A 13,144-nucleotide genomic window follows, 5' to 3' on the forward strand; every position below is an offset into this window, starting at 1 on the left:
TCACTTACTCACAAGTCAATTTACTTATTTAAATGTTGAACTCATTCAAAAACACCCTCACAGAGACACTCAGTAGTGTGTCTGCCTTCGGCTCAGGTCATGATCCCAGAGTCCTGGGATCGAGCCCCACATCAGGCTCCCTGCTCCGCGGGAAGCCTGCTTCTCCCTCTCTCCCTTTACTTGTGTTCCCTCTCTCGCTCTGTCTCTGTCAAATAAATAAATAAAATCTTTAAAAAAAGAAACAGTAATATTTGACCAAAAACTATATTTTTAAAATAATAACCCATATAACCATCGCACAGTTTAAAAAATAACTTTGCTGTTACCTCAAATCCCTCTGCCTGCCCAAACAAAATTAATCTTTTTTTATTTCCTACTGAGGTGTAACCATTAAAAAGACTTTTGTAAAAATAATTCCTCTGCTATTACAGACATCCATTTTACCAACTTTTTATGACAGCCTAAGGAATGTTTTATAATTTTGCCTGCTTTTAAACTGTATATAAATTAAATCATACTGTGTGTTTGTTAATTTTGTGTTTAATATTTTTATTTTTATTTATTTATTATTTAAAGATTTTATTTATTTCTTTGAGAGAGAGAGAGAGACACAGCAAGAGAGGGAACACAAGCAGGGGGAGTGGGAGAGGGAGAAGCAAGCCTCCGGCCAAGCAGGGAGCCCAATTCAGGGCTTGATCCCAAGACCCTGGGATCGTGACCTGAGCCGAAGGCAGACGCCTAACGACTGAGTCATCCAGGCGCCCCTGTTTAATATTTTTAAAATTAATTCATATGGAATAGTTTAGATGTATCTTGTTTATTTTCACTGTTGCATGCTATTTCATTTCAATAGCTGTATGACTATATCGTACTTTACTTTATCCAATATATATTTTTTGTGGATATTGGGGTTTTCATCTATTTGCTCTTAATAGAAACTGTTGCTGCTATCAACATTCTAGTGTATGTTTTTCCTAGGAGTGTAATTGCTGAATCATAGGAATACGTATATTAACCTAAATAATACCAAAGTGTTTCAGAGTGGTTCTGAGATTCTGTTTCTAACAATGTATGTTTACCTACTGCTTCACATCTTTGCCAAGATTTGGAATCCTTACACTTTTTATCCGATATATTTATAGTGATCTGTCATTATGGTTTTAATTTACAATATCTTAATTAGTAATGAAACAGCATCTTTTCATTCCGGTTTTCTTTTGGCTTCTTTTTTTCAAAGGTTTTTCTTGTTTAGGTGAATTCACATAATAGTTAACCATTTTAAAGTATACAATTCAGTTGTAGTTAGTGTAAATTCCATGGTATTTAACCTGTCTTCACAATGTTGTGCATACATCAGCTCTCTCTAGTTTCAAAATTTTCTTCACCCCATAAAACACCCTTAGCTGTTTGAAGCACAAAACCTTTAACTTTGATGAATTAAAATGTATTTTTTTATTATTTGTACTTTGAAAAGTACAAGAAATACTTACCAAGTACTTGTAATAGTATAATTACTAAGAATATATTGCCAATTCCAAGGTCATAAAGATTTATAAATCCCTGTGTTTTCTTAAAAGAGTTTGATATAGGGGGCGCCTTGGTGGCTCAGTTGGTTAAGTGTCTGCCTTCAGCTCAGGTCTTGATCCCGGGGTCCTGGGAGCGAGCCCCGTGTTGGGCTTCCTGCTCATCGGGGAGCTTGCTTCTCCCTCTCCCTCTGCCCCTCCACCCTGCTTGTGCTCTCTCTTTGTCTCGCACTCTCTGTCTCTCTCTCTCAAATAAATAAATAAAATCTTAAAAAAAAGTTTTATGGGTTAGCTCTTATATTTACACTATTGATCCATTTTGGCTTAATTTTTTTAATGTTAAGCCAATTTTTATGAAAGAGGGCTTTACATTTTTTAAAATTCTAGTACCATTAACATACAGTGTTATATTAGTTTCAGGTGTATAATATAGTGATTCAACAATTCTATACATTACTCAGTGCTCATCACAATAAGTATACTGTTAATCCCTTTCAGCTATTTCATCCATCCCCCTACTGACCTCTCTCCCGATAACCACCAGTTTGTTCTGTATATTTGAGTCTTTTTTTGTTTGTCTCTTTTTTTCTTTCTTTGTTTTGTTTCTTAAATTCCACATATGAGTGAAATAATATGGTATTTGTTTTTGACTGACTTATTTCACCTAGCATTGTACTCTCTAGATCCATCCATGTTGTTGCAAATGGCAAGATTTTATTCTTTTTTATGGCTGAGTAATATTATATATATATATATATATATATATAAATATCACATCTTTATCCATTCATCTATTTTTTTTTAAAGATTTTATTTATTTATTTGACAGAGAAGGAAAGAGAGAGCACACAAGCAGAGGCAGAGGGAGAGGGAGAAGCAGACTCCCCACCGAGCAGGGAGCCTGATGTGGGACTCGATCCCAGGACCCTGGGATCATGACCTGAGCCGAAGGCAGACGCTTAATGACTGAGCCACCTAGGCGCCCCTATCCATTCATCTCTTGATGGACATTTGGGTTGCTTCTATAATTTGGCTATTGTAAATAATGCTGCAGTAAACATAGGAGTGCATAGATCTTATTTTTCCTTTTCTTTTTTATTTTTTTTAAATTTAAATTCAATTAGTTAACATATAATGTATCATTGGTTTCAGAGGTAGAGGTCAGTGATTATGTATCAGTCTTATGTAATACCCAGGGCTCATTACATCATGTGCCCTCCTTAATGTCCATCACCCAGTTACCTCACCCCCCACCCTGTCCCCTCCAGCGCCCCTGTTTGTTTCCTATGAATAAGAGTCTCTTTGGTTTGTCTCCCTCTCTGATTTTGTCTTGTTTTATTTTTTCCTCTCTTCCCCTATGATCCCCTGTTTTGTTTCTTAAATTCCACATACAAGTGAGGTCATATGATAATTGTCTTTCTCTGATTGACTTATTTCATTTAGCATAATACCCTCTAGTTCCATCCACGTCATTGCAAATGGCAAGATTTCAATTTTTTTCATGGTTGAGTAGTGTTCTATAGTGTGTGTATATCACATCTTCTTTATCCATTCATCTTGTTGATGGACATCTGGGCTATTGTGGACATTGCTGCTATAAACATTGGGGTACAGGTGCCCCTCCGGATCATTACATTTGTATCTTTGGGGTAAATACCCAGTAGTGCAATTGCTGGGTCATAGGGTAGCTCTATTTTCAACTTTTTTTTTTTTAAAGATTTTATTTATTTGACAGAGAGAGAGAGAGCAGGAACACAAGCAGGGGAGTGGGAGAGGGAGAAGCAGACTTCCCGCGGAGCAGGGAGCCCGATGCGGGGCTTGATCCCAGGACCCTGGGATCGTGACCTGAGCCGAAGGCAGACGCTTAACAACTGAGCCACCCAGGCACCCCTATTTTCAACTTCTTGAGGAACCTCCATACTGTTTTCTGGAGTGGCTGCACCAGCTTGCATTCCCACCAACAGTGTACGAGGGTTCCCCTTTCTCTGCGTCCTCGCCAACATCTGTCCTTTCCTGACTTGTTAATTTTAGACATTCTGACTAGTGTGAGGTGATAGATCTTTTTGAATTAGTGTTTTCATATTCTTTGGTTAAATACCCAGTAGCGAAATTACTGAATCATAGGGTCATTCTACTTTTAATTTTTTTGAGGCATCTTCATACTGTTTCCCACAGTGTCTGCACAGTTTGCATTCCCACCAACAGTGCCCGAAGGTTCCTTTTTCTCCACATCCTCGCTAACACTTGTTGTTTCTTTTTTACTGATTCTAGCTATTCTGACAGGTGTGAGATGATATCTCATTGTGGTTTTTACTTGCATTTCCCTGATGATGAGTGATGTTGAGCATCTTTTCATGTGTCTGTTGGCCATCTATAAGTCTTCTTTAGAGAAATGTCTGTTCATGGGTTCTGCCCAATTTTTAATTGGATTATTTTGTTTTGGGGTGTTGAGTTGTGTAAGTCCTTTATATATTTTGGATACTAGCCCTTTATTGGTTATGTCATTTGAAAATATCTTCTTCCATTCAGTAGGTTGTCTTTTAGTTCTCATGATTGTTTACTTTGCTGTTATTTTGATGTAGTTTATTTTTGCTTTTATTTTCCTTGCCTCAGGAGATAAGCATCATGAAAAATGTTGCTGTGGCTGATGTTGGAGAAATTATGCTTGTTCTCTCTTCTAGGATTTTTATGGTTTCTGGTCTCACATTTAGGTCTTTAATCGATGCTGAGTTTATTTTTGTGTATAGGTTAAGAAAGTGGGTCCAGTTTCATGAGTTAATTTTTTATATGAAGTGAGATTGAGGGTTTGACTTCATTCTTTTGCATATGTTTATCCAAGTTGTCCTAGCACCGTTTGTTAAAGAAATGTTTCTTTCCTCCTTGAATGGACTTGTCATCCTGTTGAAAATCAATTGGTCATAGGCATTTAGGTTTATTTCTAGGTTCTCAGTTCTATCCCATTGGTCTATATATCTATGCTAATTGTGTCAGTATCACAATATTTTGATTACTATAACTTTTTGTTAGTAAGTTTTGAAATCAGGAGGTAATCTTCATACTTTGTTTTTCTTTTGCAATATTGTTTGGCTATTCAGGGCCCATTCCATGTGAATTTGAGGATCATCTTTTCATTTCTCCAAAAACGCCGTTGAAATTTTGATAGAGGTTGCATTGAATCTGCAGATTGCTTTGAGTTTTGCCATCTTTTAACACTACTAAGTTTTCCAGTCCATGCATGTAGGATATTATTCTGTTCTAACCCCAAGTGGTTACTTCAGTTGAATTCTGTCACTAACCACCCTGAGTTAGTGTCAGACTCCACAGGTTTTAACTGTTTACTCTTCCTTCTTTAGACCAGCTGGCTACAAATCTGGTTGGGAAGAAAAAGAAAGACTTCCCCCTCCCACCAAGTTTAATAAGTTTACTAGAATAACTCTTAGAATTCAGGAAAGCACTATACTCAAAATTAAAGTTGTATTATAAATAATAAGGATATAAATCAGGAGTAGATGAAGAGATACATAAGCAAAGTTGGGAAGGAGCCCAAATACAGTTTCTGTAGAATTTCCTTGTGGAATTAGATTACATTACCTTTCTGGTTCATCAGTGTGTTCATCAGCCAGAAAGTTCTACAGAGCTTCAGTGTCCAGACTTTTTATTGGGGTTCCATTATGTGGCATGAATGATTAATCATTGGCTGCATGATTGAACTCAATCTCCAGTTTCACTCCCCTCTCCCAGAGGTTGGGTTGACCACCTCCAGTGCTCAAGCTACCTACACAGGCACACCATGAGTTACATCATTAGCACAAACTCAGGTGTGATCCAATAACAAAGACACTTCTATCACTTGGGAAATTCCAAGGGTTTTAGAAACTATGATCTAGAAACCTGGGACAAAGACCAGACAAATTCTTTATTATATAACAGATATCTTCTTATTTATTTAGTGGTTCCTTTTCTCTTGGATCATTTAGCTTCTTATTAATGATTTGAAAAAGATCTTTATATTTTGGATACTAGGTTTTTGATAACTATTTTATAAATATCTTCTCCCATTATAAGGCTTATTTCTTTACTCTTTATCATGGATTTATTCATAACTGAGGTATGAGTCGTGTGTACTTTGTTCTACAACTTTATTTTCTAAGTAATTAATATTGCCTGTTTTTTAAGGGAAGGTGATTCCTGGTTGTCCATATAACTGTCTCTAATTTATACTCAAAGTCTTTCAGAAAATAAATTTTTGGTAAATCTGTCAGGTTCCTGAGTTTAGACAGCCCTCCTACAATCCTTTGTTCTTTTCTGCCAACTATTATTTTAAATTTTGCCTTTTTGAATTCTGTGTTCATCTACTGTGTTGAGTTTTTATTTCTTGGATTTCATGTCTTCTTGTTTTTTGACTGACTCCAAGAAAACTTCAATTGTCAAAATTGGTTTTGGGGTGCCTGGGTGACTCGGTTAAGTGTCTGCCTTCAGCTCAGGTCATGATTCCAGGGTCCTAGGATTGAGCCCTGTGTTAAGCTCCTTGCTCAATGGGGAGTCTGCTTCTCCCTCTCCCTCTCCCTCTGTCCTTCCCACTACCCCTCACTAGTGCACACACACACTCTCTCTCTCAAGTAAAGTCTTTTATAAAAATTGGTTTTTGATATAGGTGGCATATAAGAATGGATGAATGTGTTAAACTTGTGAGTTCTAGTATATCTGAAAAGGGCTTTTTCACCCAGTACATTGGTTCTTTTGCACGATAGGAATTCTACGTGAAATTACTTTTCTTTAGAATTTTGTAGTTATGACTTCTGGCTTAGAATATTGAGAACTCCAAAGCCATTTTCATTCCTGCATTTTTATTTATGCCCTATTTTTAATCTTTGGAACCTTTTATGGTCTTTTCTTTGTTCCTAGTGTCCTGGAACCCAATGTAACATCTATGTTAGTGTGAATCATTTTTGTTCTTTATTCTAGGTATCAAGTGAGTCCATTAAATGTGGAGATTCATGTCCTTCAAGTCTAGAAAATTTCTTAAATACTTTCTAAAACAATCTGTAATTTCTGTTTTCTTTGAAAATTGTCTAATATACAGCAAAATTGAAAGAACATTCCAGTGTACCCTATATACCCTATTTAGTCATCACCTAAAATTGCCAATTGTTAACATTTTGCCACATTTGCTCTTTCTAAACATACACGCACACACGCACACACATATTCCCCCACCCCCCAGAATCATCTGAAAATAAGTTGGGGACTCTGGACATTTTACCCTTAATACTTTTAGCATGCATTTCCTAGGTATAAGGACATTTTTCCAGCAATAACAATGACATAGCAAATCTGAAAATTTACATTAACTCATTAATATCACCTCAAACATTTCATGTTCAAGTATTTCCAGTGGTTCCCAAAAAAGTTTTTTTAGCTGGTGTAATGTTTTTTGTTCATTTACTTGGTCACTTGTTTGTTTGATCTAGGATCCAATCAAGATTCATGTATTATTTTAGATGTTGGGTCTCTTTAGTCTCTTTTAATCTAGAACAGGCTTTCATTTTTTGTTTGTTTGTTTGTTTAATATGACACTGAATGTTTTAGACAATTCAGGACAGTTGTCTTATAGATTGTCTTAACAACCTCCATTTGTCTGATGGCTTTCTCATGGAAATCGGAGGCTTAGATTCAGCTTAAGTATTTGGCAAGCATACGATGTTGGATGGTGTACCTTTTATTGCATTACATTGGGAGACACAGGTTGTTGCACTATTGGTGATGCCCAGTTTTTTTAACTTAAGGTTAAAGGTAGTGAATACTAAATCTTCCCAGTATAAAGGTATATTTTTCCCTTTACAATTAGTAAATAGCCTGTGGAGTGATACTATGAGACCAGTGAGTATCCTTTTTCTCAACAACCATTCACTTTCTGGTTTTAGGATTTACTGAGAATCCTTGCCTGAATTAGTGTTTAGATTAGATTAGATTGGTGTTTTCAAAATGATAATTTTCAGATTTCTTGATTCCTTCTAGCACCCTGCCTGACACTTGGCAGATGCTTAGCACACTTACAAAAATGTTCTCTTTCCATTAGATATTGAGCTGCCTTGCATGACCTTCCAATTTTCATTCGTTTTCCATTTCCATATCTTCTTGTACTTTCTAAAGAGATTTTTCATTTATCTTTTAATCTTTGTAATTATTTGTTTTTATTCCCACGTTATATTTTCATTTCCTAAGATTCTTTCTTTATCTCATTCCTTTTATGTCATCCTATTTTTCTACCATGTAAAATAACTTCTCACGTCCCTCTTAGGATATTAATAGTGGTTTCTGAAATTTTTCTTGTTTTCTTATGTAGTTTCTCTTCTACGTTCCTTGGGGTTTGTTTATTTAATCTTTTTTTACATATAGGTTTTCCTTAAATATGTGATGGTATTTGCCTCTCTGTAGTTTAGAGCAGACATTATGAACCTGACTTAACTTTTTGTATGCCAACTGGTAAATTTCCGTAAGTACATAGTGCCCCCATTTTTTAAGCCTTTCTGGGGGTTCTGCAGCATAAATCCTCCTCCTCTGGGTTTTCTTTACTTTTTGAGTTAGGTTTCATCATTCTTTGGTTTGTTCAGTTAGTCATTTATTTTTTGAACTTCAGAAGTTTTGTTGCTTCTATCTCCTCTTTAATTCTCTTTGCCTAAGCATTTGGTCCTTTTTTAAAAATCCATTTCATTGGTTTTAGTGAAGCTTTTAAAAGGACAGGAAAAACTGTATGTGATCCACTTGTCCTCTTTGAGAGAAAGTATTCTCTTTCTAGAGAAATCTTGTTTTTACATGTTTATTTTCAAGGATAATGATTTTTGAAACTAATTTATTATATTAGGCATTCATTAAATGTATCTTGATCTTTTTGCATGTGCCAGAATTCAAGTCGATTAAAGTAACAGACCTTCGTTATCCTTCCTTCCTGAAGGCTGGCTCTACTGTAGCAGACAGACATTAAGCAAACATTCAAATATGAAGTTTGCAATTGTAGGAGACAAATGTGTAATCAACCCTTACCAAAACAAAATACAAAGAATGGAAGGAAAAAAAGGGGGAAAAGTGCTTTGAGAGGTAATGGTGGGATGTGCATAATTAAGATTGAGTATTCAGAAAAGATCTTTATTAGGATATGCCACATAGCAGAGACCTGAACAATGTCCAGGAACTGGTAAGGCCAAGAGTATGGACTAATATGTAGGGTAGAGGAAATCATTTTGTGTATGTGTGAGGGGGGGAAGTATTACAGTTTAGTGCATTTAAAAAACTGAGAAGACCAGTGTAGCTATAACTTATTGTTGAGGGGAGAGAAGTATCAGGTTGAAGAGGCAGGCAGGAGGCAGATTACTGAGGAATTGTTAAGACCAAGTTAAGGAATACAGATCTTATCCTAAGGACAATGGGGAATCACTGAAGCATTTTTAACAGAACAGTGCCGGGCTGAATATCACTCTGGCTGTGCTAAGGATGTAAAACTGGAAGGGCAGTCAACTAAATAAAATGCTGCTTTTGTGCCCAAATAAAAGACAATTTTGGCCTGGATCATCTGTTGACAGTGGAGATGGAAAGAACAATTTCAGGACATATTTAGGCCTACCCCAAACAATCTTGCTGTGGAAGTGTTATAAGAGGAGAATGGAGCTCAGATGTTTTCACCTTTGGGGTTTGATGTATTTGCTCAAGGACTTAATTGATATTTTTAAATCCATTCTTTTTCCTAGTCTTTTTTCTGATCTTCCAGAGGTCTTCCAAAATAATAGCTACTAAACACTGTGGCAGTTACTTTATACAACTACATAAATATATTTTGTGTGATTTCAGAATCATTCAATAATCATTGGAGCTGGGGTTCAGAATACTTACCTGTTTGCGTCCTTGCAGTCTGCCAATAGTATCACATGACCTCTATCTGCTCTTTCCTTCTCTCAGACTTTAAAACTAGATTCTCAATTACAGTAGCTTTTGCTGAGTCCCCTTTTTGGTTCTCCCAAGCTTAGCCTCATAGACTTCCTAGGCAAACGTGGATTTTATGAAATGGCATAAATAAGCCACATTCTAACCACCATAGATTCTTCCTTCTGCAGTGCTCATTCATCACATTAATCTTTCATCAGGATACTGCTATATCTGGAGTAACAGTCTCTTCTATTTCCTTCAGATTATATGCAATTTATGTTTGTTACTTGATTATTTATCCTCGATTTTTCCTTCTAGTTGTAGTTTCTTAATGCTCCAAACAACCCTAAGAAATGGGTTAAATGGTAATTACCTTCATTTTAAAATGTATATGACACTAGATTTATTCTCTAACAAAATTGGGGTAGAGCCTAGATGTCTTTATATTTATCAAGCTCCCCGTGTTTGAAGGGGATTTTTATTTAAATCACTATTTAGGAACAACTGACTAATCTGTTTTCCTAAATATCTCCTTCACCTTCCAGTGTGACTTCTTTTTACTTTGCTTTTCAATTGATCAAATTGCCCAATCATATTTGAGAACTGTATAAGCTACTCACTTTTTATGAAAATTAGTTTCAGTTAAGTCTTTTCATTTCTATTAAAGTTTTTTTTTCTCCCAGAACACAAAGAAAGTGAATGTTTGCTTTTATATTTTCTTTCAGACTGTGAATCAAGGTTGAGACCAAGAAATTATTTCTGAAAAAAGGATATTTATGGAATAGAATCATCCTGATGAGAGATAATGGAAAGACTTATAAAAAACAGCATTGAGTGTTCAAGTTTCAGAGGTGATTGGGAATGTAAAAGCCAGTTTGGGAGAAAACAGGAATCTCAGGAAGGACATTTCAGTCAAATGATATTTACTTCTGAAGACATGCCCACTTTCAATACCCAGCATCAGAGAATACATACTGATGAGAAACTCCTTGAATGTAAGGAATGTGGGAAGGATTTTAGTTTTGTATCGGTCCTTATTCGACATCAGCGAATTCATACTGGTGAGAAACCTTATGAATGTAAAGAATGTGGCAAGGCCTTTGGTAGTGGTGCAAACCTTGCTTACCATCAAAGAATTCATACTGGTGAGAAGCCTTATGAATGTAGTGAATGTGGAAAGGCCTTTGGTAGTGGCTCAAACCTTACTCATCATCAGAGAATTCATACTGGTGAGAAACCATATGAATGTAAAGAATGCGGGAAAGCCTTTAGTTTTGGATCAGGCCTTATTCGACATCAGATAATTCACAGTGGTGAAAAACCTTATGAGTGTAAGGAATGTGGGAAGTCCTTTAGTTTTGAATCAGCCCTTACTCGGCATCACAGAATTCATACAGGTGAGAAACCTTATGAATGTAAGGATTGTGGGAAGGCCTTTGGCAGTGGTTCAAACCTTACTCAACATCGAAGGATTCATACTGGTGAGAAACCTTATGAATGTAAAGCATGTGGAATGGCTTTTAGTAGTGGTTCGGCCCTTACTCGGCATCAGAGAATTCATACTGGTGAAAAACCATATATATGTAATGAATGTGGGAAGGCTTTTAGTTTTGGATCAGCCCTTACTCGACATCAAAGAATTCACACTGGTGAGAAACCTTATGTATGTAAGGAATGTGGGAAGGCTTTTAATAGTGGCTCAGATCTCACTCAACATCAGAGAATTCACACTGGTGAGAAACCCTATGAGTGTAAGGATTGTGAGAAGGCCTTTAGAAGTGGTTCAAAACTTATTCAGCATCAAAGAATGCACACTGGTGAGAAACCCTATGAGTGTAAGGAATGTGGGAAGGCCTTTAGTAGTTGTTCAGACCTTACTCAACATCAGAGAATTCATACTGGTGAGAAACCTTACGAATGTAAAGAATGTGGCAAGGCCTTTGGTAGTGGCTCAAAACTTATCCAACACCAGCTAATTCACACTGGTGAAAAACCGTATGAATGTAAAGAATGTGGAAAGTCCTTCAGTAGTGGTTCAGCTCTTAACCGGCACCAGAGAATACACACTGGTGAAAAACCCTATGAATGTAAGGAATGTGGGAAGAATTTTGGTACTGGCTCAAGCCTTACTCAACATCAGAAAATTCATAGTGGTGAGAAACTTTATGAATGTAAGGAATGTGGAAAGGCTTTTGGGAGGGGTTCAGAGATTCAGCAACATAAAAAAAGTCATACTGGTGAGTAGCTCTGTGAATTGGAAATTTATGTTAGAATTATGTGGTTAAGGAAGGACACATAAGAAAACTCATATTAGGGAGTGTCACTACAAATGTAACTAAGGTACAAATGCCTTACTTGTGCTTTACCACTTCATCTGAGAGAATTTATACAGGAAAAGAAAAACCATTCTGAAGAACTCTATCTATATTCATTCTTTCATTATTTTTAGAAAATTCATACTTGTGAATATTAAAAATTTAAAAATTGCTTATTGTATTTTGCCTTTATTTTAAACATCAAAAAATTCATTTGGGGGCTCACCCTGCTACTTTTGTTTACTGATCCATCTCAAAATTATTTTAAATTATTTATTGAGGGTCTAAATTTGTCCCTCCCTGTTTCTCATTTGAATACCATTTATTTAATAACCATATCTATTTTTGTATTTTTTATTGCCTGTTTGATGGTGAGTTATATTTTTATACATATGAAGCATGGATATCAGGTCAGTCTTCGTTTTCTAAATTTGCATATCTGTGTATCTGTGTTCATTTTGTTTGTGTTGTTACTGTTACTTTTAAGTATCCTTTAATATCTTGTGGATCTGTATCTTTTGTTTTGGAATATTGTTTTACTTTACTTTTATAAAGTCTATACTCTCTTTGCAAAACAGTTCTTCTCTATATTAATGTAGATATGAACAAAAATAGTTATCTGTAATCATACCAACCATAGACAATCACTGTCGAACTTTTGTAGCAAACCCTTTAAGACTATGTCATGGTTTTTGAAAGAAAGTGTGATTCTGCTATACTATAATCAGCCTTTAATATTCTTTGTAAATATATTGTTACTCTTCTGTTGGCTTGAAGGTATTCACCTGTCTTTTTCAAGCCCCTATTTTGTCAAATATGGAAAATTTTGCCATTATAAAGAGTTACCTTGATGACTCCTTTTAAATGTGTCTTTATTTTTTATTGTTCATTTCAGAGAAAATGTATGGGGTCTTTTCTGCTTTTAAAGATTTATACCATAATGTATAAGCTCTGCTTCCCTTGACCAACATTCATGACCCTAGTTATTTCCCCAATGTTAACCAACTTACTTATTCTTCCAGGTCCTTTTATATGCATATATAATGTGCTTATGGTAATGTGGGCATAATTAGCTCATTTCAGAGGCTTGTTATGTGGATTCTACAATTGTGCCTATCACATAATAAAACTTGCTTAGTATTAGCCTTTGTCATTATTATTATCTTTTCAATTTTGTTATGGAAAAACTTTTAACTAGTATCCATGTTTTACTGAACATCAAAGACATTATAATGGAAAAAAGACATTCATGTAAATGAATATAAGAAAAGTTTGACCAACATGTATTTCTTATGACAAGAGATAATTCATCTTAAAGAAAAATATGTGATGGTAAAGTGTAAGAAGGAAAAATTCATACCAAGGTGAAAATAAAAATTCTTCATA

At 35.6% G+C, this 13,144-nt stretch overlaps 1 protein-coding gene across 1 annotated transcript in view; it reads left to right on the top strand.

Annotated features, from left to right (window-relative positions):
* The window catches only part of ZNF345 (zinc finger protein 345), a 38,452-nt gene extending 25,551 nt beyond the window's left edge, over positions 1-12,901 (top strand). The window contains exon 4 of the mRNA XM_031026058.2: positions 10,169-12,901. Coding sequence (XP_030881918.1) covers positions 10,249-11,688 — 1,440 coding nt within the window. The 5' untranslated portion in view covers positions 10,169-10,248 and the 3' untranslated portion in view covers positions 11,689-12,901. The remainder of the gene's footprint in view (positions 1-10,168) is intronic.
* The last annotated feature ends 243 nt before the right edge of the window (positions 12,902-13,144 follow it).

The sequence above is a fragment of the Leptonychotes weddellii genome, chromosome 16, assembly GCF_054177405.1.
Source record: "Leptonychotes weddellii isolate Sample4059 chromosome 16, ASM5417740v2, whole genome shotgun sequence".
Taxonomy (NCBI): domain Eukaryota; kingdom Metazoa; phylum Chordata; class Mammalia; order Carnivora; family Phocidae; genus Leptonychotes; species Leptonychotes weddellii.